General features: G+C 54.4%; 4 protein-coding genes across 4 annotated transcripts; all 4 read right to left on the reverse strand.

The window, feature by feature from the left end:
• Positions 1–253: 253 nt before the first annotated feature.
• SPBR_01366 (uncharacterized protein) lies at positions 254–2,752 on the reverse strand (the record flags this gene model as incomplete). Its single annotated transcript, XM_040759677.1, has 2 exons — positions 254–2,168; positions 2,259–2,752. 2 exons carry the CDS (start codon positions 2,750–2,752, stop codon positions 254–256), a joined length of 2,409 nt encoding a protein of 802 aa, XP_040619969.1.
• Positions 2,753–6,944: 4,192 nt separating this feature from the next.
• SPBR_01334 (Protein kinase domain containing protein) lies at positions 6,945–9,642 on the reverse strand (the record flags this gene model as incomplete). Its single annotated transcript, XM_040759645.1, has 3 exons — positions 6,945–7,958; positions 8,304–9,462; positions 9,530–9,642. The coding sequence occupies 3 exons, from the start codon at positions 9,640–9,642 to the stop codon at positions 6,945–6,947; spliced, it is 2,286 nt and encodes a 761-aa protein (XP_040619970.1).
• A 1,722-nt stretch (positions 9,643–11,364) lies between these two features.
• On the reverse strand, positions 11,365–13,535 carry SPBR_01427 (g-protein coupled receptor; the record flags this gene model as incomplete). Its single annotated transcript, XM_040759738.1, has 2 exons — positions 11,365–12,750; positions 12,849–13,535. The coding sequence occupies 2 exons, from the start codon at positions 13,533–13,535 to the stop codon at positions 11,365–11,367; spliced, it is 2,073 nt and encodes a 690-aa protein (XP_040619971.1).
• A 4,237-nt stretch (positions 13,536–17,772) lies between these two features.
• SPBR_01566 (MFS transporter) lies at positions 17,773–19,483 on the reverse strand (the record flags this gene model as incomplete). The annotated part of the gene is made up of 3 exons (XM_040759876.1): positions 17,773–19,104; positions 19,234–19,278; positions 19,358–19,483. The coding sequence occupies 3 exons, from the start codon at positions 19,481–19,483 to the stop codon at positions 17,773–17,775; spliced, it is 1,503 nt and encodes a 500-aa protein (XP_040619972.1).
• Positions 19,484–20,286: the final 803 nt, after the last annotated feature.

The following is a 20,286-nucleotide window of genomic DNA, read 5'->3' on the forward strand; positions in this document are numbered from 1 at the left end:
TTTTACGTCATCACTTTCGTGTCTCCCCAGCGTATATAGACAAACGAATTTAGTATTTATGCATTGCGTCTTTCGGTCTCTTGGTGTTTGTTTACAGCCGTCTGATCACGTTTGGGAACTTGGTATTTTTTGGTTTCATTTAATGGTTAATACCAGGTCATGATTAAAGCAACAAGCAGCAGCAGCAACAACATGCCATGAATCAAATATATACGCTTCACCAATTCGTTAACACCATCCACCGCCCCGTCCTCTACCAGCCGAATCTCTCCTCAAAATACTCAATCGACCCGCGCGTCGTCTCCATGTTCTGGGCCACGACGTGGCGCACATTGTCGGCCAGGTCGCCCGGCCCGCAGACCATGATGCCCAGGCGCGCGTCGGTGTCCTGGACGGACTGGGCCATCTTGCGGACGACGGAGAGAACATCGGGACGGCCAGTCTGGATGCGGAAGCCGGAGGTGGCGGCGGCAGCAGCAGGACCCTCTCCTTGCAGCACACCGCCCTTTTCCGTGGCGAACCCGCTGAGAGCAACCTCCTTGTCGGCACCCGTGTCAGCGCCCGTCTCCTTGACGGACGCAACGTGCGAGTCGTCCGCATCCGCACAGGACGATGCCGTGGACGAGTCCGACACGGACGAGGGCTGCTGTTTTGTGCCCGTCAGGTACAAAGACACAGTGACATCTGGGCGGTTCCGCAGCCCGGCAAGCGGGCCGTCGGCAATGAGGCGCAGGCACGCCTCGCTGCGGTCGGCCCAGATGAGGGTCATGTGGCGGGTGCGCGTGGGAATGCGGCTGTCGGCACCGACAGCGTCGGCGCCCTGCTCGACGCGGCGGACGTGGTCCTGGAGGTAGGGCAGGACGCCGGCGATGCCGGACCCGCCCGCCACGAGCAAGACCTGGTCGAATGTGTGGAGGGGCTCGGCCTTGCCGTAGGGGCCCTCGAGCAGCATGGCGGGCGCCATGCGGGCGAGGGTGCTGCCGGCACCAGCCTTTGCCGTGCACGCCGTGCGGAGCTTCTTGGTCCAGCCGTCGTACGGGCGGATCCAGAACTGCAGGTGCAGGTCGCCGCCGTCGGTGGGCGCGTCCCGGTGCCAGTGGCCCAGCGTGAACGGGTGGTTCTCCCAGCCGAACAGGCGCAGGGGCTGGTACAGGAAATAGTGCTGGCCGGGGCCGGGGAACAGCCTGGCGTTGCCGGGCACGACGTCCACGACCAAGAGGTTGGCGGCCTCGTTGTACGTGACCGTGGCCTTTGTGGTCTGCAGGCGGCTGCCGGCACGGTTGCGGCGGCTGCGAACGTGCAGGTTGACATAGGCCTGGCGGACGAGCCGCAGAAAACGGTCAAAGCCCCAGAGAATGCAGGCTGTCAGGATAAAGGGGTTGTTGTAGTCGCCGAGCGCAAAAATGGCGGTGTGGTGGTAGAGGAAGACGAGCAAGAGGGCCGAGAGCACAATGTGCACCAGTAGAAAGTTCTCGTAGAGCTTGTTGCGCAGGACACTAAACGACAAGAGGACAATGAAGCTCATGACCGCGACGGCGGCGACGCCAAAGCACCACCAAGCCTTCGCATAGCCGGAGCGGTATTTGTCTCCGCTGCCGGACGCAAAGTAGAAACAGGTGAAGGCGATGCCGTGCACGATGCCCTGGAGCGTGGCGAGGCGGGCAATGTGGCGGTGGAAGATACTAAAGGTGCCGAAGCTCCAGCCGGTCAGCCACAGGAAGACGTTGTTGCGGCCGGCGAAGAGCCACATCAGCGGCAGGTTGCCGTAGGACATGACGCCCGCGCGCTCGGCAACATAGCGCCAGATCTGGGCGGCGGGCACGGGCCAGAAGGTGTTGCCGCGGAAGCTGTGGATGTTGACGGCACCGAGGACGATGCTGATGGTCCAGTAGGCGGCCACGACAAACGTCTCGGCGCGCGTGGGGATCGTGCAGCCGAGGAAGCGCCGCTGGTGGTAGGGCGGCAGGGCGCTGGGCGTGACGACATACTTGCGGAGGACGGCGGCCACTCGGCCGAAAGGGGTGGACGGCTTGGTGCTGCTGGTGGGCCGGCCATGGCGCTCGGCATCGGCGTAGACGTAGCCCTGGCGGCTCTCCATGGCCTTGTAGACGGCGTTCTGGACGATGCCGAAGACGAGGACAATGGCCCAGAAGCCGTAGCCGGCGAACCTGGAAGGCTGTTAGTGGTGATCGAGCAGACACATCTTGGGCATCGTGTGGCCGTGCTCGACAAAAGAGAGGGCTAAAAAGAGGGCTCACGTGTAGTAGGCACGCAACCGCTGTTCGTAGTCGCGCCAGTGCTCCGAGCGGCGGCTGATGTCGAACCAAGCCTGGGACATGAGAAAGGGGGCGGTGACGTTGGCGCTCTTTCGCAGCGTCTTGGCCTCGTAGACGGGCAGCGCGGCAATGGCCTCCGTGGTCAGGTTGGCGGCATAGTCGGACGCCGCGGCAAACGGCACGTCGGCCCGACGCAAGCACTGCGCATTCAGCCCCGCGACGCCGGACTGCCACTCTTCGGGGGGGCAGTAGGTGTAGAGCGAGGCGTACATGCTGACGACGGCGTTGGGGTTCTGGCACGCGGCGCCGTAGCGGCTGCCATAGCCGACTCCGGGCCATGCGTATTTGCTGTAGACGAAGAGCAGGGTCACACCGCACTCCTGGTTCTCCTTGACAAAGCCGAACGGTGTGCCGGCTTGCACGGCGCCTGCAAATAGCAGGAATGCGACGGCGAGCCGCGTCAATGGTGACATCATGACGATGTAAGTGACGGGAAGTGCTTGGTGGAGGATAGAAGTCACAAAAGGACGAAAGAAAACAAAAATAAAGAACAAAAAAGCAGAACAACAAAACAAAGTATCAACTGCAGCTGTGCTACTGGCCGTCTATCCAGCAATGTGACTATGGTGTCGAGGACAGCGAGCTGAGAGGGACAGCGACGGAAAATGGGAAATGATCGACCGTCCGATGGACGACGTTATGATATATAGTTGTATACTTGGAGTGTGGAGAGTGAAGGAAGTCCTCAGGCCAGACGAACCAAACACAGACAGAGAGGGAAAGGGGAAACAGCAAATCAACACCGCAAAAAACAAACTCAGAAGCGCCGGAGACGGTGTGTAGATATGAAGTATCCTCGGCGGCCCTTTGGGTGGTGTAGGAAAGAACATATGCGAAGAAAAAAAAAAAAAAAAAAAGTAGAATACACAAAAGTGACAAGAGACAGGGTAGAGACATACAGCTCCGTCCTCAGAAGCCTGTGATCGGCATCCCGCCCGCAGCCACGGTCCACACTTCGTCCTTTTTCTGGTCTGAGCGGTGCAAGTGGTGCAAGTAGACATGTCCGCACTGGTGCCATGGATGAGGTCCCCATTGGAGGCAGAAAGAGGACGACAAGAGGCCGAGAGTCCAGGGCGAGTATCGTGCTAGCAATGCGGCATCTGCGTTGGATCCTCTTTTGTCCTCGTGTAGACTGACGTCTACCTCTGCGTATTGCGTGGCTCCGGACGTCTATTTCTCCCTTTTGTCATGCGGTGTTTGTCTTGTTTTTTTTTTTTTTTTTTTGCATTTCCAGCGTGCTGTATCTGTTCTTTGCCATCTCTTGCATCTCTTTGCATCTCTTTTTACACGCCTGTTCTCGGCATCGCACTCTTGTTACGCATTACCATGCTTTCTTCGACTTCTCTTCACGCCCAACCTCCCATGCATCTTTCTTAGTCACCGTTTCCCACTGTTAACATCAACTCCGCGCAAATACCCGCTGAATAAATAATTAATCAACCAAAGGGATGAATCATGCAGGCCGCTCTCTCAACAGTCCATCTGTCTGCCCATCCATCACTGCGAGGCGGATGGACGTTTCCTCGACCACCTAGACCAACTGAGATATGCCACATCGAGAATAGACAGCACGAGTTGTGTATCTGTCTCTCTAATTTCCTACAACCCCAGTCGTCGCCCTTTTTGGCGTGCACAACATTTTTCCAACACAGAAATTGTAGATCCATGATTACTTACTGCAAGGCCCTGCGGCCAGTACGCTTAACCCCCCCAAGATTGTCTCTCCCTAGATGAAAAGGGCTTGTTAGATAAAACATTAAAAAACGACTCCATATTCCCCAACATGCCACTCACTTGTGATTGCTGTCCGCCGGAGCTATCGGGAAGGTAACCAAGCCGAGGAGATATCAATCCAGAAATGGTCGGGCAAGTGGTGCGAGGATGGAAAGTATTTCCACACGAGGGGATTTATGAGGTTCGAGGTGCAAGGGAGAAATAAACCAAACAAAACACCTGGACGGCTGAAACATAACTGACCCTGGTCCAAGCAACCATGCAGTCTAATCAGATGGACAAAAAACGAAAGTGAAAATTCTTCCAACTCACCCAAGTCCCCTTCTAGGAAGGAGTACATGAAGTCGGGTACAATTGCAGGGCACGGTGCACGGTTCGTCGAACGAGCGCTAGCACAATCTGATAAAAGCCGTAGACGTATGTAGTCCTCCCACCAAAAAGGCTAGAGACGATAAAAAAAACCAGAGTCCCGGCCGAGACTAAGATACGAATAGTCCATTGTGCATCAGTGCCACAGACTACGCTGTCTCTTGTCTGGCCCTGGCTCCCAGCTTTCGTAGTCTCGACGTTCAGTTTTAGTTACGTTGTTACCCCTGGTGCTCGTGAGTCGTGTGTTTAGTCCATCAGATAATTTCTTTGCTGTTTTCATTTTTAATTTTTTTCTTGGCCCTCTTTTTTCGCTCGGATGTTTATATTCGCACCTCTTACCACAATCAGATTAGATTAGATGGAGTCCAGCTCCTTGGCGTCTTTTGCACAAGGAACCGAGCTTTTGAGCCGCCAGTGCCCTTTGCAACACTACACAGTCTCAACACCCCCACTCGCGTGACCAAGGACGGATGCAGATAAAAAGAACCAGGAAACGGAGACAGGACAATATGGGCTCGAAATGAGGGCCAAGCATGCCGACGTCGGGGACCATTTTCAGTCCTCAAGACGCATCCAGACTCTTGACCGCCCGGGTTCTTGTACCCACCAATAGCTGATATGCAAAGACAAAGTACAAAAGGGTATAAAAGCTTGTCAACCACAAAGGACGCAAGGCAAAACCCTGACTATGATACGATATGATGGGCTTTTATACTATTGGAAAGCTGGCACCCCAGGATAGACTGAGAAAATGGCAATGGATGGGCATGGGGGCATTCACCGTTCGATTGCAAGACCGCTTTCTACGCCATGAGAAGCGAAAAGTGATAGTTTACAATAAAACCCCCAAAAGAGCCGAGGCCACAAATATGGGACCTCGCCCCCATTTCGGGCAATTGACTTGTTCGCCCGCAACAGAACCATGGTAAATACAGCGTCCTCCGGCGTGGGATTCCCCATGCGTCGGAATTCATCGGTTGGACAGCGTCCCCTGGTCCCCGTAGCTTCTCGTTTGTTCTGTGGGGAGAGACCACAACCTGGCGCGCTTTCCGGCAAATATTATGCCGTGCCCTGCACTAAGTCACTAGTTGGAAGAATGGACCGATCTGATAAAAACGACGTACGGCTGATGCCTGCCAAAAGCAGGGACCGGAAGCCGATGGTTGCTAGAATACATCATCGTATCTCGTCGCCCAGGCCAATTCTCCCAAGTAAACCCGACCAACAGCTAAGAAATCACTTGAGGAGGGCAAGAGGCTAGCTTCCTAGAAACTATCCATTACGGTTGTACTTTAGTAAAAGAGAACAAATGGAAAAAGACAAAAGACAAAGCCAAATAGCTAGCTCTAGCACAGAGACGACGTGCTACATTGACCAAGGCCTTAGACGTTTTAGTATGTAAATCTGCAAATCTGCCGTCTCAAAGGCTCACAGGATGCGAGCTGAATATCACGAAAAGACGCAGCAACAAAAAACATATTATGACAAAGTGAAACGGGCCACAAGACTGGGCACAAAACCGGCATCGGCGACTGGTTCACACGGCCACACGTGCTATAACGTAGCTGGTAGACTTGTGTTTCGACTAAACTAGCAGGGAAAAGGTAGTCGAGAGTTGAAAACCAACAGTTCCTGGAAAGAATGCTGTTTTAGTTAGGTTTATGCGTTTACACAGCCACTATCCTTCTTTCTTGCGTCATTTTTAGAAATATTTGCATGTGTTGATTTTAAAGTAATATGTAGAGAAGTAGTGAACATGAAAGAGTTTTCATCAGAAAAGGGGGGGGGGGATGATGCAAAACCATCTGATAACTCGACATCGCTAGCACTAGCCCGTTAGATAAAACTGACCGTCTACATTGACATGGACATCACCGTGGGATCCCATAGGGTTACAGTCCTTGCTAGTTTTACTATTTTATTTTCTTCCGCGTACTAATAAAGAAAGTAAAATGCAACAGCGGAATTCACGCTTTTGCTGGTTTTGAGTGGATTTGTTCGTTTGAAATGGCCATTTTCTCCTTTTTTAGGGTTAGAAATTATGTGCCCTTCTATCGTGGCCACTGTGTCCATTGTCATGAATTATTTCGCGTCTTTATTATGGTTTTCTACCGTGCTTCACTTGCCATATCGATTTACAAAGAACGTCACGCGGAAGGTCGATGACGAGACCATAATAAACCATCACGAGTAGTGGACGCAACAAAAGTCGTCATATATATCGCTTCTGAATTGTGTGTAGAATTCTAATCGGATGCCGTCGATGCTGTGTACAGAGGAGCAATACGTAGTAAGAGGAAAAGGGTCAAAATACATAGACATGCAAAGTACAAAAGAAAAAAAGGGTCACAGGCGGACGGGGGAGAAACCTCGTCAAACTACGAACCAAACAGCCCAAAAAGTCAAAGCAATCGTTAACCAACTCCAGCACGTTTCAAAACGCCTTACGCCGTCTCTCCAATCTCACCAAGAAAAAGAAGCCTTTCAGTGAAGAAACTTTCAATCCTACACGGCCTCTTCGTCGAGAGGCTCGACACGCACGAGAATCTCCTCAAGAAGACCTTCGAGGAACGTGCCCACGTCCTTGCCCATACCGACAGGCTCAGCCTTGTCAAAGTGGTCAATCTCCTTGCAGACATGGGCAAGCTTGTACACCAGCCGGCGGATCTTGTCGTGAGCTAATTCAGCCTGGGCCACCTGGGCTCGCTGCTGCTGTTGTAGCTCAACACCAGCTGCAGTCGTCGCGGTTGTCGTAGCGGCACGGGCCAGTTTCTGCACGCGGATCTGCCTCCGCTTGAGGGCTTCCTCGAGGGCAGGGAAGATGACGTCGTTAAGCGCATCAAGGTCACCATTGGGGTTGGCCGGGGCCGGCGAGGGAAACGAGACGGGCGTGCCTGTCGGCTCAGGCAGGGCAAGTAGCTGATTCTGAGATGGCACCGCATTGGACCGAAGCTGGTGTTGCTGCTGCTGCTGCTGCTGCTGCTGCTGTTGAGGCCATGCGGGTTGGTTGTTTGAGATCTGTGCATTCAGCTGCGGCACGGGTAGCCCTGGCGGTGGTTGTAGGACGGCTTTTGGCTGCAATGGCTGTTGTACCAGTGGCCGTACCTCGGTACTTGCCTGCGCCGCTGCGCCGCCGCGGAAAGGAGGGATCTCAGGCAGCTGCATGGGACCAACACGAGACTGAGGACGGGACGACGAAGACCCGGCCAGCGATGGAATTGCTGGTGCCAGAGAGCTTGGCTCCAGGTGTTGCTGTGAGCTCTTGGAGACTAGGGAATGCCGCTCGTTCTGCCGATTTGGTGGCTGTTGGAACGGGTCAAACGATGCCGAGGGCTGCCGTGATGGTGAGTTGATGGCGGAGGCGAGATTCATGCCGCCCATATCGCGCTGCAGCTGGTCCGACAGTACGCGGTCGTAGTCGGGCGATGGCTGCACGGGAGACACGTTCTCTGCCATGGGACGCAGGTCTCCGTTGCTGTTGCTGCTGGCAGCCGCTCGTGGTGTTTCGGGTAGATGTGGCTGAACATACTGTTGCTGTTGTAGTTGCTGCTGTGCTAATTGTTGCTGTTGCTGTTGCTGTTGCTGTTGCTGTTGCTGTTGCTGTTGCTGTTGCTGTTGCTGTTGCTGTTGCTGTTGCTGTTGCTGTTGCTGTTGCTGTTGCTGTTGCTGTTGCTGTTGCTGTTGCTGTTGCTGTTGCTGTTGCTGTTGCTGTTGCTGTTGCTGTTGCTGTTGCTGTTGTAGCTGATGTTGTTGTTGTGCTTGGAGCTGCAAAGACTGCAGAGACGGCTGGGAGAGGGGACCAGGGCCGCTGGTTGGCGGCGGTATGTTGATCATGCTCGAGACCGGTTTCCGTTGAGGACTGACTTGCCGCGCCGTCCCAGACGTTGCCGAGGCAGATGCTGCTGTTGCGGCTTTGAGGGTGTCGCGTTCGCGGTCAAAGGTGGCCTTGGTCGGACTGCGGCTGGTTTCCCGCCGCGTTTCGCCGTAGTCGTCTGAGGATGCACTGGACCGCGACGAACGGGCGTTTGTGGCAGCCTCATCCATGGCATTGAGGCCGGGACGGAAACCCGGATGTGGCTGAGCATACCCAGGCGGTCCGCCGCCGCCACCAACCAAGCGAACGGTGCCAAAGTCCCACATGTCCTCGTTGACAGGCTCACGGTCAGCAGCAACACCGCCATGCCCCTGCCCTTGCTGCGTATGCGTGTGGCCGCCATCGTCGTCGTCGTAGTCGTCTTCGTCCCCACTGCCCTTATGCGTGGCACTCCATCGGCTGTGGCGCTCGATGAGCTCCGTTAGGTAGCTTGTCTTCTTGGCGCGACGGATGAAGGGGTGGCGGAGCAGGTCGCGGGCGGTCGGCCGTTCTTTGGGGTCGCGGCGCAGGCAGACCTCGATAAAGTCCTTGAATGCCTTGGTGAAGTTGCCTTCAAGGCGTGGCGGTGGGTTTTTGGGGATGAGAAAGAGCACCTTCATGGGATGGATGTCGGCGTAGGGCGGCTCGCCGTTGGCCAGCTCAAGGGCGGTGATGCCAAGGGACCAAATGTCGGCCTTGTGGTCGTAGCCGGACTGCTTGATGACCTCGGGGGCCATCCAAAACGGCGTGCCGACAAATGTGTTCTTCTTGGTCATGGTGGCGGACAGCTGGCCAGAAACACCAAAGTCGGCCAGTTTGACCTGGCCGTTGGAGCCGAGCAGGACGTTGGCGGCCTTGATATCGCGGTGGAGCTTCTTGTCGGCATGGAGGTAGTCCAGGCCGAGCAGCAGCTCGCGCACAATGATGGCAATGTAGTCTTCGCCAATGAGACCGGGCTTCATGAGATCGGCACAGCTGCCACCGGAGCAGAACTCCATGACGATCCACAGCTCGGCGCCTTTGGCATAGGAGCCGTAGTATTTGGTGACATAGGGGGATTGGAGCTCGGACAGAATGGCAATCTCTTGGATAATGTCCTCGACCTCGTCCTCGGCGCTTTCAATATCGATAATCTTGATTGCGACGGCCTGGCCAGTCCGCTTGTCGACGCTGGAACAGTTAGACGCTTGACCAGAAACAGAGCACCCCAGGACGCAAGGCCCCATCATCAACTCACCCTTTGTAGACCTTGCCGAAACTGCCCCCTCCAATGCAGTACTCTTTTGAGTATAGCTGCTCCGGGTCGGCAGAACCGGTCCCCTGGTTGTAGTCGTCGTCTCTGCTCGCCATGGTTGGCAACGTGCTCCGAGGCGTGTCACCGTTGTTTCCTTTCTCGTCTATCGAGAGCAGGGCATGGAGGGATGTAGCGTATTAAAGGGGACTAAACGGAGAAGCTGTCGCCGTCGGCGTCTTGGTTGCTATCTCGCCGGCAATCTGAATCGTCCGGGGCGCAGGATGGGACTGCACGGGCACAACAGGCTCTGTCGTCCACAGGCGTTGTCAATTGCTGTCACCAGGGCCGTATGTCGTCGACCCGAGGTAGCGGCCGTGCTCACGGTTGTCTTCGAAGAGAGAGAGAGAGTCATGCAAGATGCTGATCCAGAAACGAAGCAGACCTCCAGGGCCTGCCGTGTCGCGTCGTTGCAGCGTTGTCGAGCGTCGAGCCAGTTGCGACTGTCGACGGTATGAAGCCAAAGAATGTGAATGAACGTCACGGCTGTCTTCGTCCGCCGTCGTTGTCTGAAGCGTTGGTTCGTCGTGTGGTCGTCGCGGCGTTTTGCCAAGAAAAGAAAAGAAACAAGTCGTTCGAATGTAATCGCTATAGGATGAGCTGGATGCGAGGGGATACAAAAATGAACGGAACGACAAAGAATGAAGTCGCTTTGTTGACAGCCAACGGACGGGACTGGACGAGACTCGACTGGACAGACGGGAAACCGGTCTGTCAATCAGTATCTCGTGGGCAGCGTGCCAGTTGCGTCGCCAGAGAAAAAGACGGAGACGCGAGTGAGAAGAGGGCTGAGGTGCAGGAGAGCGGGTCGCCAGCAAAAACTAGGGACAACACAGTGAAGACAGTGAACCCAGTGGGGAAGGAAAGGAAACGGCGGGGTAACGGCGGTGACGGTGCGTGAGCGTAAGCGTGGACTATTGTTGTGGGTTGCAACTGCCACGGCTGGGAAAGACAACTAAATGTCAGACTGCGAAGTACAGCATACATGAACACACAGTGCAACACGGCAGGAGATCGCCGTTGACGTGCAGGAAGGAGGGAAGGAGGGTGTGAGGAAGATGCACCGATTGGCGGTTTCCTATTCCATCATTCTATCGACTGCGTTTCTACGGTGTGCGGAAAGAGCGACCCAGTTGGCTGTTGTTTACATTTTTGGTGACAGGACTTTGTTTTTCGGTGCGGCTTGCCAAATGCATTCGTTGAGAGATTGATGCTACGGCCCTCACACCCAGTCATTTTCTATTTCTTGGCTCCCCTCTTCCTCTTATTCTGCACGCACAGCCGGCCCCTGTGGCCCTTGACAAAGAGGCCGCAATTTGACCAACGGAAAGGAAAGAAACAAAATCGGCCCAGCCGAGCCAACCAAAGCTCGAATCCAGAACGAAAACGCAGTTCAGCTCAGGTCCCAACGCGCCAACAGAGACGGCAAGACGCGCCATGCCTTGGGGACAATGCCAAGGTAATCTTACAAGCTCGTTGCCAAAGACTAGTGACTCCGGTTCGTGATTGGCTGGGAAGAGCCGTGGTCGGTGGTGGCTGAACGACGACGAAATCATCACAAATCCACGATATGAGGTGTCATACGACAAACCTTATTCACACGGAGTACACTTGGCACTTTGTTTCAGAACCAACAGGATAAGATGACTAATACAAGTAGAAACACAACAGGATATACCAACTGCACGAAACACAAAAAACGTCGAGGATGTATGACAGACGCAAAAGCAGATCCAGAATAGCCCATCTTCAACCTCGGCCTCTTTCTTCTTCCACGCCTCTCACGTGTCCAGCTGGCCGCCGCGCTGGACACGCAACGTACCCAGCCGTGGTGGACTCCGTGGAATGCGCTGGCCGGGTGGCGGTCCGAGGTCCATACTCGCAGCCGGTCGTAGCCTCCGGTTACCAGCGGCGCGCAGACCAGGGCTGCTGCTGCCAACGGTGGAGTGCTCGTTGAAGCCGTCGAGGCCGTCCAGACCGTCACTCTCCGTGTCGTTCTCATCATAGCTGTGGCGGTGGCCGTGGACGGCGCTCGCCCCAGGGCCAACACCCGAGCTCGCGTCGGCTGTCCCACTGCGCGACGACGAGCCCAGATGGCTCTGGCTATAGCTACGGCTTCGCGAGGGCGACAACGCCGTGCCCATAGACGCGCCGCCACCGCCGCCTACACCATCCTCGCCAGAATCGGCTATCAATATCCCTGGAATACGACCGCTGCTCATGCCCACCAACTCCCTGTCTCCGCCGCCGCCACTGCTGCCACCGCCGCGCAGCCGCGCCAGCCCTCCGTGGACCCGTCCGCCGACCCGCCGCATCCAGCGCGACCGTGCGTACCGCCGGCCGACCTCGCCACGCAGCAAGCTCCAGCTGGTGGAAAAGTAGATGACGGCGTTCCAGACGCCCTGCAGCGGCAAGACGGCGGCGCTGGCAATGTTGAGGCCGTAGCTGATCCGGGCCGGGTACACGAGTGTGTACACCCGGTTGATTGAGCTGGGCGTCCAGGTGACGAGAACAGAAATGGCAAAGACAAACGAGGTGCGCAAGTAGGCGAGCTTGACGGGGTCCATGTGGCGCAGTTTTCCAGTGAACCGGTGCCAGGCGTGGCGACCACGCTGGGCCACGGAGATGTGCTGCGACGTGCGAGCGCGGCTGCCCCGGTTTTGGAGGTGGCCGCGGTGCACGTGGTGCGAGTGCGCGAGGTGGCCAAAGGGGCGGTGGCCCTGGGACGAAACGAGCTGCGGCTGCAGACGAAACGCCGAGCTCGCGTGGGCGTTTCGCGACGACTGCCCCATGGGCTGGAAGCCGTGGGGCGGCGCCGGCGAGGTGATGACCGTGGTGGACGTGGCCTGGTACGCAGCAGTACTGGGCCCGCTGTGGATGCCTCTGTAGTAGGCAGCCGGTGGCGGCGAGACTGTATGGCTGCCGCCTATGCTGCGTTCTTCGTCTATGCGGTGGTGCATCTGGTCGTGGAGATGGACAAAGGCGCTGTTTGTGCTGTTGTCGATTGTCTGCGGGAACGGTTCGTCGCTCCAAGGGCACTGCATGGGCGACGCGAGGGGTGTCATCGGCGGGGTGCGCTCGCTCGACAGAGCCGTCTCGCAGACGTCGGACGTGATCTGCACTTCGGTCATCACCGTCGCGTAAATCTCGGGTTGTTTTGTGAGGTTCTGCAAAGCAAGCCAGAGTGTCAGTCATTGCTGTGTTCTCTCTCCACACAAAGAAGTGGTCGCTTTCCCCCGTCCCCTCCCGCCCCCCCGGATCGTACCTTGTCTGCCGAGTCTCTTACCTCGGAGCTCGACAGGTCTTTGGCCTGGTTGCTGAGTGTCAGGTTGCGCAGCTGGTTGCGCTGGTGGAAGACGTGGTAGCCGACGGCGACGTATATCACGGCCGACAGGAAGATGCACACCCAGATGGGGATGTAGTACGAGTAGATGCGCAGCGCGTTCCAGCTGTCGCCGATCCAGCACCACAGCGTGGCATCGCCGTACACGGGACCCTTGTCCGCGTTCTGCACGTACAAACACACAATCGCCGGGATCATGGGCAGCCCAAAGCACCCGAGGCAGTACACCCAGAGATGGCGACGGAACGTGGTCGGGTTCGCCGAGTGGAAGAACACCAGGTACACGTTGAAGGCCATGGCAAACGACCACATGGGGTCAGACTGCATAAACATTTCCAGCAAAAACGCCTGCGCCCGGCACAGCGTACTGTTGCCGCCCTGGGCGATGCCCGACAAGCCGATGAGGCTGGCCGTGCTGGCGCCGATGTTGGCAATCGAAGCGAACAGGATAAACGTGTTGGGCACCGTCCGCAGCCGCTTGAAGAGGGCAAAGGTGACGACGATGAGCAGCACGCCGATCATGGACAGGGACGCGCCGGCGCGCTCAATGCCGACGACAACGCTGGCCTGTTGTCCCGAAAGCTGCATCGTGGCCAGATCATCATTCATGTCGTATCTGTGATGTGGTTGTGGTTAGGCGGGTTGAAAATGGTTGGGATGAGAAGGAGTAGAATTGAAAAGACAAAAAAAAGAGAGAGAAGATGTCAACAACGGCAAGGTGAACAGACGATGGTGAAAATTGAAAGGATGCTGCTGAAATGAAAGAAATTAATAAAACAAAGACCAAATGGAACATTCGGCGAGCGAGACAGTGACCAATGAGTCCAAAGGAGACAAGGAACGCAGAGGAAGCAGAGGATGAGTGGGGGAAATGGAAATGTGTTGGCTAAGATCTATGGAATTTCCTTTGGTCATCAGCTGCCTCTCCTTCGTTTCAATGTGACGGGGGATGGGAGATGGGGAAAGGGCCTTGCTGGGTTGGGAGTACCAGACTCGTCTGACCAGAGAGGAAGTGAGGGACGGGGCAAGGAGTTGATGCGAGAGGAGGAGAGCGCGAAGTGAGGGACAAGATTGAAAGACAGGAGTACAAAATGACAAGAGGACAAGGTCAGGAGGACAAGAAGTCAGGACGCCACACAAACCATGTCGAGGGCGCACAAGATCGGACAAATATGGACCAACACCGTGATTTGACAGAGTGATTTGACAGAGGGGCACGATACATGATACGAGGTGAGTGAAAGAGCTGCGGGAAAATCAAAGTCTAGGACGTATTCTATCTTGTGTCGTTGACATGTCTTTGGTGTGCTTTCGTGCATATGAGTAGACATACAATTATGTAGTATGTATGCATGTCGTGCTTGCCCTTATGTATTCTGGTTTGTCTCTGTAACCTCTCGTACAGACAGACACTGCAAATGGAGTCGATGCGTGCAAAGGGAATAGACTTATTTAGTATTAATAGACATACAAGCGGCGGAGATATAAACCGAAGCGACAAAAGAGACGAAGTAGAAAAAATGACAAAACAAGTAAAAGAAACGAAGAGAAGGTGTCGACAGCTAGAAGACTGGACGGTGAGATTGTTGGGTCCTTTTCTTTTGTCTTTCCCCTTTCTTCTCTATTCAAAATGACCTCAAAAGATATTCGCCAACGGAAAACGAACGGCAGCTTCCCCGGGAGTCCAGCACAAGGCCGAAAGCAGGGCTTAAATCACTTCTTTGAGGATGCAGCAATATTCCAGAATGGTTCGACTCTCCAAAAATATAGCTCCGGCTGAGACGAGATTGTTGGGAGTATTGACGACGGACAGCAAGGGGGCACACAACAAACGGGAAACGAGAAGAAAAGACGGTGGACGGACGGCCGCAGTAGTAGCAGACGCTCTGCCGTTCCTCATTATATTCCACCAATTCTGGTAGAAGGCATTGAAGAAAACAAAACGCGAGGACGGAGCACTTATGCTGACTTGAAAACAATAGAGCCAAAGGTAACGAGGATAAAGGAGGAAAATGAATACAACCAGCTGAACTGCAGGTGAAGATACGAGTTGGAGGAGGGGAGATGAAGGAAAGGACAAAGGAGGAGGGAGGGTAACACGAAGAAATGCAGTGTAACCCTTTTTCTTTTTCTTTTCCTTTTTTTACGCCTGCTACACTCCGTGCCCTTCGTTTCCTGGGCCTTTTATTGCCAAGACGCTGTGCACATCGAGAAAACCAACAAATGTCGTAAAAAGAAGGGGTAAGCCGACATGGACAGAGGAGAAAACCAGTGATGAGAGCGTTGCTGCTGTAGGTTACAGGTTGCGAAAATAATTTAGTAACAATAAAACAATGCAACTACGATACAATAACACAGAGACACAAAATTACCACGCCAAATATGGTTACTTCACGTCGATTGAGGAATATTTTCACCTTTTAAAGTCTGTGATCAAAATACGACAAAAGACAGGCTGATAAGTATCTTCCCTCGTCAGAGACAAACGCAACGGCCGGTGCACTGTTCACCGACAAAAAGAAAGTAGCAGGCGAGACAAGGCAAACAAGACAGTCGAAACCAGCTCATACCAAAAAAAAAAAAAAAAAAAAAAAAAAAAAACAAAATAGCACCGTACAATACAACCTCAATGAAAACCTGGTGAGAAACAGCTCGGCTGGCAAACTGGCAAACTGGCAAACTGGCAAACTGGCGGTCAGAAGACACAGATGGACGGAAAGACAGCAGCCCACCACCCCCAAGACCCTTCGCCTATTTTCTTGTGTAACGACCTTGTCTCAATCGTCGTTTGCCTCTCTTGGCCCGAAGTCAGCGGTGGGCTTAGTCTTTTGTTTACGTGTAAAATGAAATATAAAGCAGAAACGACAACACTCCCACACCATCCCCAAACACGACATGTCGTAGCACGACATAACCCATTGCTCTACCCTTCAACGATTCGCCCTTGGTCCCTGTCGTATACACATCGATAATCCATCGCACCGCGGGATGGATCCGTCGGGACACATCTTTGACACAAGGTCGGCCAGCACGAAAATATTCCAACAGATTTTTTCTGCTCGGTGTCTCCTTGTGGCATCCACCTTTTCCATGTCCCCCTATTTCCCCCATTCCCCCCCATCCTCATGTCATTTCTCTTCACTGACAGCCATCCTGTGATCCACTGTGTCGGTTGTCTTGCACAAATGTATGTCTTGTGTTTTGTGCCAGGCTGTACCTGTGCTTGTCTCGTGTGTCCGTCTCTCGCTGTGTTTCCTCTCTTCGCGTCGCTCGTCATCCGTCTGTCTCTGGTACTTATTATCGACAACGGCAGCCACACCTGACGTTTGACAAGTGGCTGCCATGTCTTTCTGGTCCCGTCTATTTGGTCTTGTCTTTTGAAACCGTCAGAAACATATCTCGGATTGATCAGTGGCTGCTGCCCATTGTATCTGTCTTGTCACCGCAAAACTTATGGCGAGAATACACGACGTACGAGGATCAACAGTATGAATTCATGACGCTCTTGCGTTCCCCGCCAATATCCCTCGCTTTCCGTTCAAATAGAAGCATCGTTGAAAATGGCAAGCGTCTCCCGTGACAATATACGGCTGCTTGCGTCTTGTTTGCCTGTTGGATTTCTCGAAAGAAAACGTGACCGTTTGACATAATTTCAGCTAGACGGAAGTGTGCATAATATTGACTGAATGGCTGAGGAAAGGACAAACCCGTCAACGAATCACCTCTCCTTCGATACGCCATTTGTTCATGACCCAGCCAGGATTCAACTATTCATGTTCGCTTCCAGTATCGTAACATTTTTGTCCTATTGGTCCCTTGCCATGTTCATCTTTCAGACACCTTTCCCGCTTTCTATTTTGCTATTCCTTTGGTGTTTCTGTTGCCTTTTTCAGCTACTGGGGCGCTCCGCGCGACGATGACACGGCCGTCCAGGGTCAAGGGAATGGGCCCTCAATGCACCGGGTATCTCGTCTACTCTCATTGCATGACTCCCTCCATCCTACCCCTTTGTTACTTTCGTATTGACGTCTTGTATGCCCTACCCGATGCTCTTTCGTACCTGTAGTCGCAAGATACTGTACGCCCCGATGGTAAGATTACGTCGTATGTCGTGTCCGTATGATGGCCATCTTCATCCCGTCAGTCGCACGACAGCGGCAGCGGAGATGGCATAGCGGAAAGAAATGTTAATAATAAAATAGAAAAATAAAGTCGAGAAGAGGATTTCCGAGGAAGGACACGCCGTGTGGAATTTTGTCTCGAGCACGAGTGTTGGGTGAAATCAAGTACAGATGCAATTTTGTCGCGCAGGGCGAGGAAGACGACCACGACCAGGTGGATGATGGACGGCTCCGAACGACATACAACATGCGTGTGGCCGTCGTCCCATTTTCGCCGTCACTACTGTTAGTCGATAGAGCGGTGGATTGCACAGAAAACCAGATGCCAATTTGAAAAGAACAAAGTGATTGGGTAGATTTCAAGAATCAAAAAAGAAAGACCAAAAAACACCAGAAAATGGTCGAGATGGCCAGAAAAGACTTTTCTCCTACCCGTCAGTGCGACGTACTCCCCGTGAGCAAACGTGAATGTGAGAAAGCAACAGTGAGCCGCCCAACTCCCATCCATCGACGCGTGAATCGTTGCCCAGTCCTCCCTTCACCATGCTATCAAAACAAACCGCTAGCAACAAAACAATCAAAAAAGTGAGAGTAACAAAAAAGTCGACAAAAAAAAAAACCATATCATCGTAGGCTCAACTGGCCCCAGGATCCAACGTGGTATTCCCTTTGCTCATCCATCTTCCTATCTCCATCCATCCCACCGACGCCCGTTATGTGGGTCTCTACGTGGTGTAGATGAAGTCCGGCCGCCTATCGCCCAGCATGTCAATTTCAGACGCAGTGAGGCCGGTGACCCAGCCGTCGCGGTCGCCACGCTTGCGGCGTGTGTTCTCACGGCGCAGCATCAGAGTCATGAGCACCGAGCCGCCAAACAAGAACAGTACCAAGTAGGACAAGACGACGCCGTGGCCGACAAAGTAGCGCGGGGCGGCAAAGTAAATGTTGGACGACACGATGCCGTTCAAGTTGCCCCAGCCAATGACGAAGCCGAGCACGACGCCGCGCTTGTAGACGCCCTCGGAATTGTTGGCCACCCAGGTAATGGTGTTGGCGATGCACGGATAGATGCCCAGGGCCGCCAAAAAGGTGCCGGCATACTGTACGCCGGGGCGCGACGAGCCGATGAGCATGCTGAAGCCGACGATGCCAAGCAAGGAAACGAGAATGTTGCAGAGGCCACGCTGCCGCGTGCGGTCGGCGACGTAGCCAATGACAATGGTCAGGATGGCGGCCGCGGCGTACGGCGGCACGGACACGAGCTGGCTGTGGACGACAGAGTCGCCCCAGCCCATGCCGACAATGATGGACGGCAGGAACAGCGAGAAGGCATACAGCGGCATGTCGCAGCCCATGTAAATGACCATGCCGAGCCACATCTTCCAGTCCTTGAGGGCGGCCCACAGGTACGTCGAGCGGAACTCCTCGTGGCCGGCAGACGCCTGCTGGTCGAGCTTGAGGCGGCGGATGACGCGGACGCGGTCGTCGGACGACAGAAAGCGGGCCTCGTCGGGGAAGTCGTGCACCATGAAAAAGGACAGGAGGCCCAAAAAGATGGTGAGGGCGCCCTCGACAATGAAAATCCATGCCCAGCCAGGGAGGCCGCGCTTTCCGTCCAAAAGGCCAATGGCCGCGGCGAGCAGACCACCAAAGGAGCCGGAAATGGCGGCACCCGAGAAGAAGATGGCGGCACGGATGCCAAACTCGGAGCGCTTGTACCAGCAGGACAGGTAGTAGTTGATGCCGGGGAAGAGGCCGGCCTCGCACAAGCCCAAAAACCAGCGGGCTGTCAACAGGCCGCCGTAGTTTTTGACGAAGCCCATGCTCAGCATACTGAGTCCCCAGGTGACCATGATGATGGGGATGAAGATGGAGGGCCGTAGGCGCTTCAGGAGGATGTTAGTGAGGGGCTCAAAGAGCGAGTAGGAGATGAAGAAGATGGTCAGGGTCATGTTGAACTGCGGCGTCGACAAGCCCAAGTCGGTTTCCAGGTGGGCGATTTTGGCATTGCCGATGTTGGTGCGGTCCAAAAAGGCCATCAGGTACAAAAGACAGAGCTGGACGGGGGACAGAGACGCGGTTAGTAGGGGGGTTGAGCCATCCTTGGAGACTTTTGGAGATGTTTTGGAGATATGCAAAACGATGATTTTTTTGGTCTTTTTAATGGTCTCTCAGATTCGACTCACCCATGGGATCAGAATAAAATCCAGGCGCCAAATCAATTTACGGTCCTAAGACGGTCAGCATTCGCTAGAGCACAATATTGATAGCCGCAATTGGAGCGTCGCTGTTGGGAAAAGAAACACTCACGATGGCTTTCCGCTCAGCTTCGCTCAGGTGTGCGTCTGGGTCGGGAGGGATGTCGGACACAGTCACGGTGTCAGCAGTCGCTGTGTCGGCCACGGGGCTACCGTGAGCTTTTTCGTCGTCACTCATTGTGATATTCTGGGTTGGTAGAGCAAGGAAGAGAGTATGACGGGTTTGTTGCGTTCAAATGTATTCGAAAGAGAAAAGGGGCAGGACGACCGAGAAAAAATTGGGAGACCGGGATATTTAGGGAGAGAGATAGAGAGCGAGAGAGAAGACAAAGCGCAAGGAAGGAGGCAAGAGGTGATGGTGAAGTGAGGGGGATGACGTTCGCTGTTGCCCTATTTTGTTGTTTTCACCCAGTCGAAAGCAGGAAATGACCACTGTTCGCGGGAAGCTCCTTCCCTCCAGGGTTTTGTATCCTTCGAGGCAGGAGTTCTCGAGTCTTGGCTTGGCGGGCCTCTTTCTTCCACTTTTGATCCTTTCGTTCCTTCCAATCTGGAGCTGGAGCTGGGAGCTTCAACGTCGAGGAAATCAGAAAGTGGCAACGAACCCAGTCGACACACAAGAGCGTCCCAAAAACCGGGGCCAACAACAGTACACGCACGCAGCAGGTGTAAGTCGGAGGAGGCGACCAAAGGGGGAAGTCGAGGTGGGGCTAGTGCGTGGTGGGAATTGGCTAAGGAGAGGTGGAGGGAAGGAAGCAAGCGATGACAAGGAAAACGAAACAGCGACGCGAAGTAAACCACGGCAGCCACCAACAACCAGACGAGAAAGAAACGAAGCGACAGGGACAGAAGGACGAGGGCAGAAGGGCAGGGGAAGGAAAGAGACAGACGCTGTGAATCCGAAAGACGCCGCTTGGGGAGGAGACCGAGTGCGGAGATCAACGAAGCAAAATGTGGTGAATGACACAAGACGCGTGGGTAGAA

The sequence above is a fragment of the Sporothrix brasiliensis genome (genome assembly GCF_000820605.1).
Source record: "Sporothrix brasiliensis 5110 chromosome Unknown Cont18, whole genome shotgun sequence".
Taxonomy (NCBI): Eukaryota; Fungi; Ascomycota; class Sordariomycetes; order Ophiostomatales; family Ophiostomataceae; genus Sporothrix; species Sporothrix brasiliensis.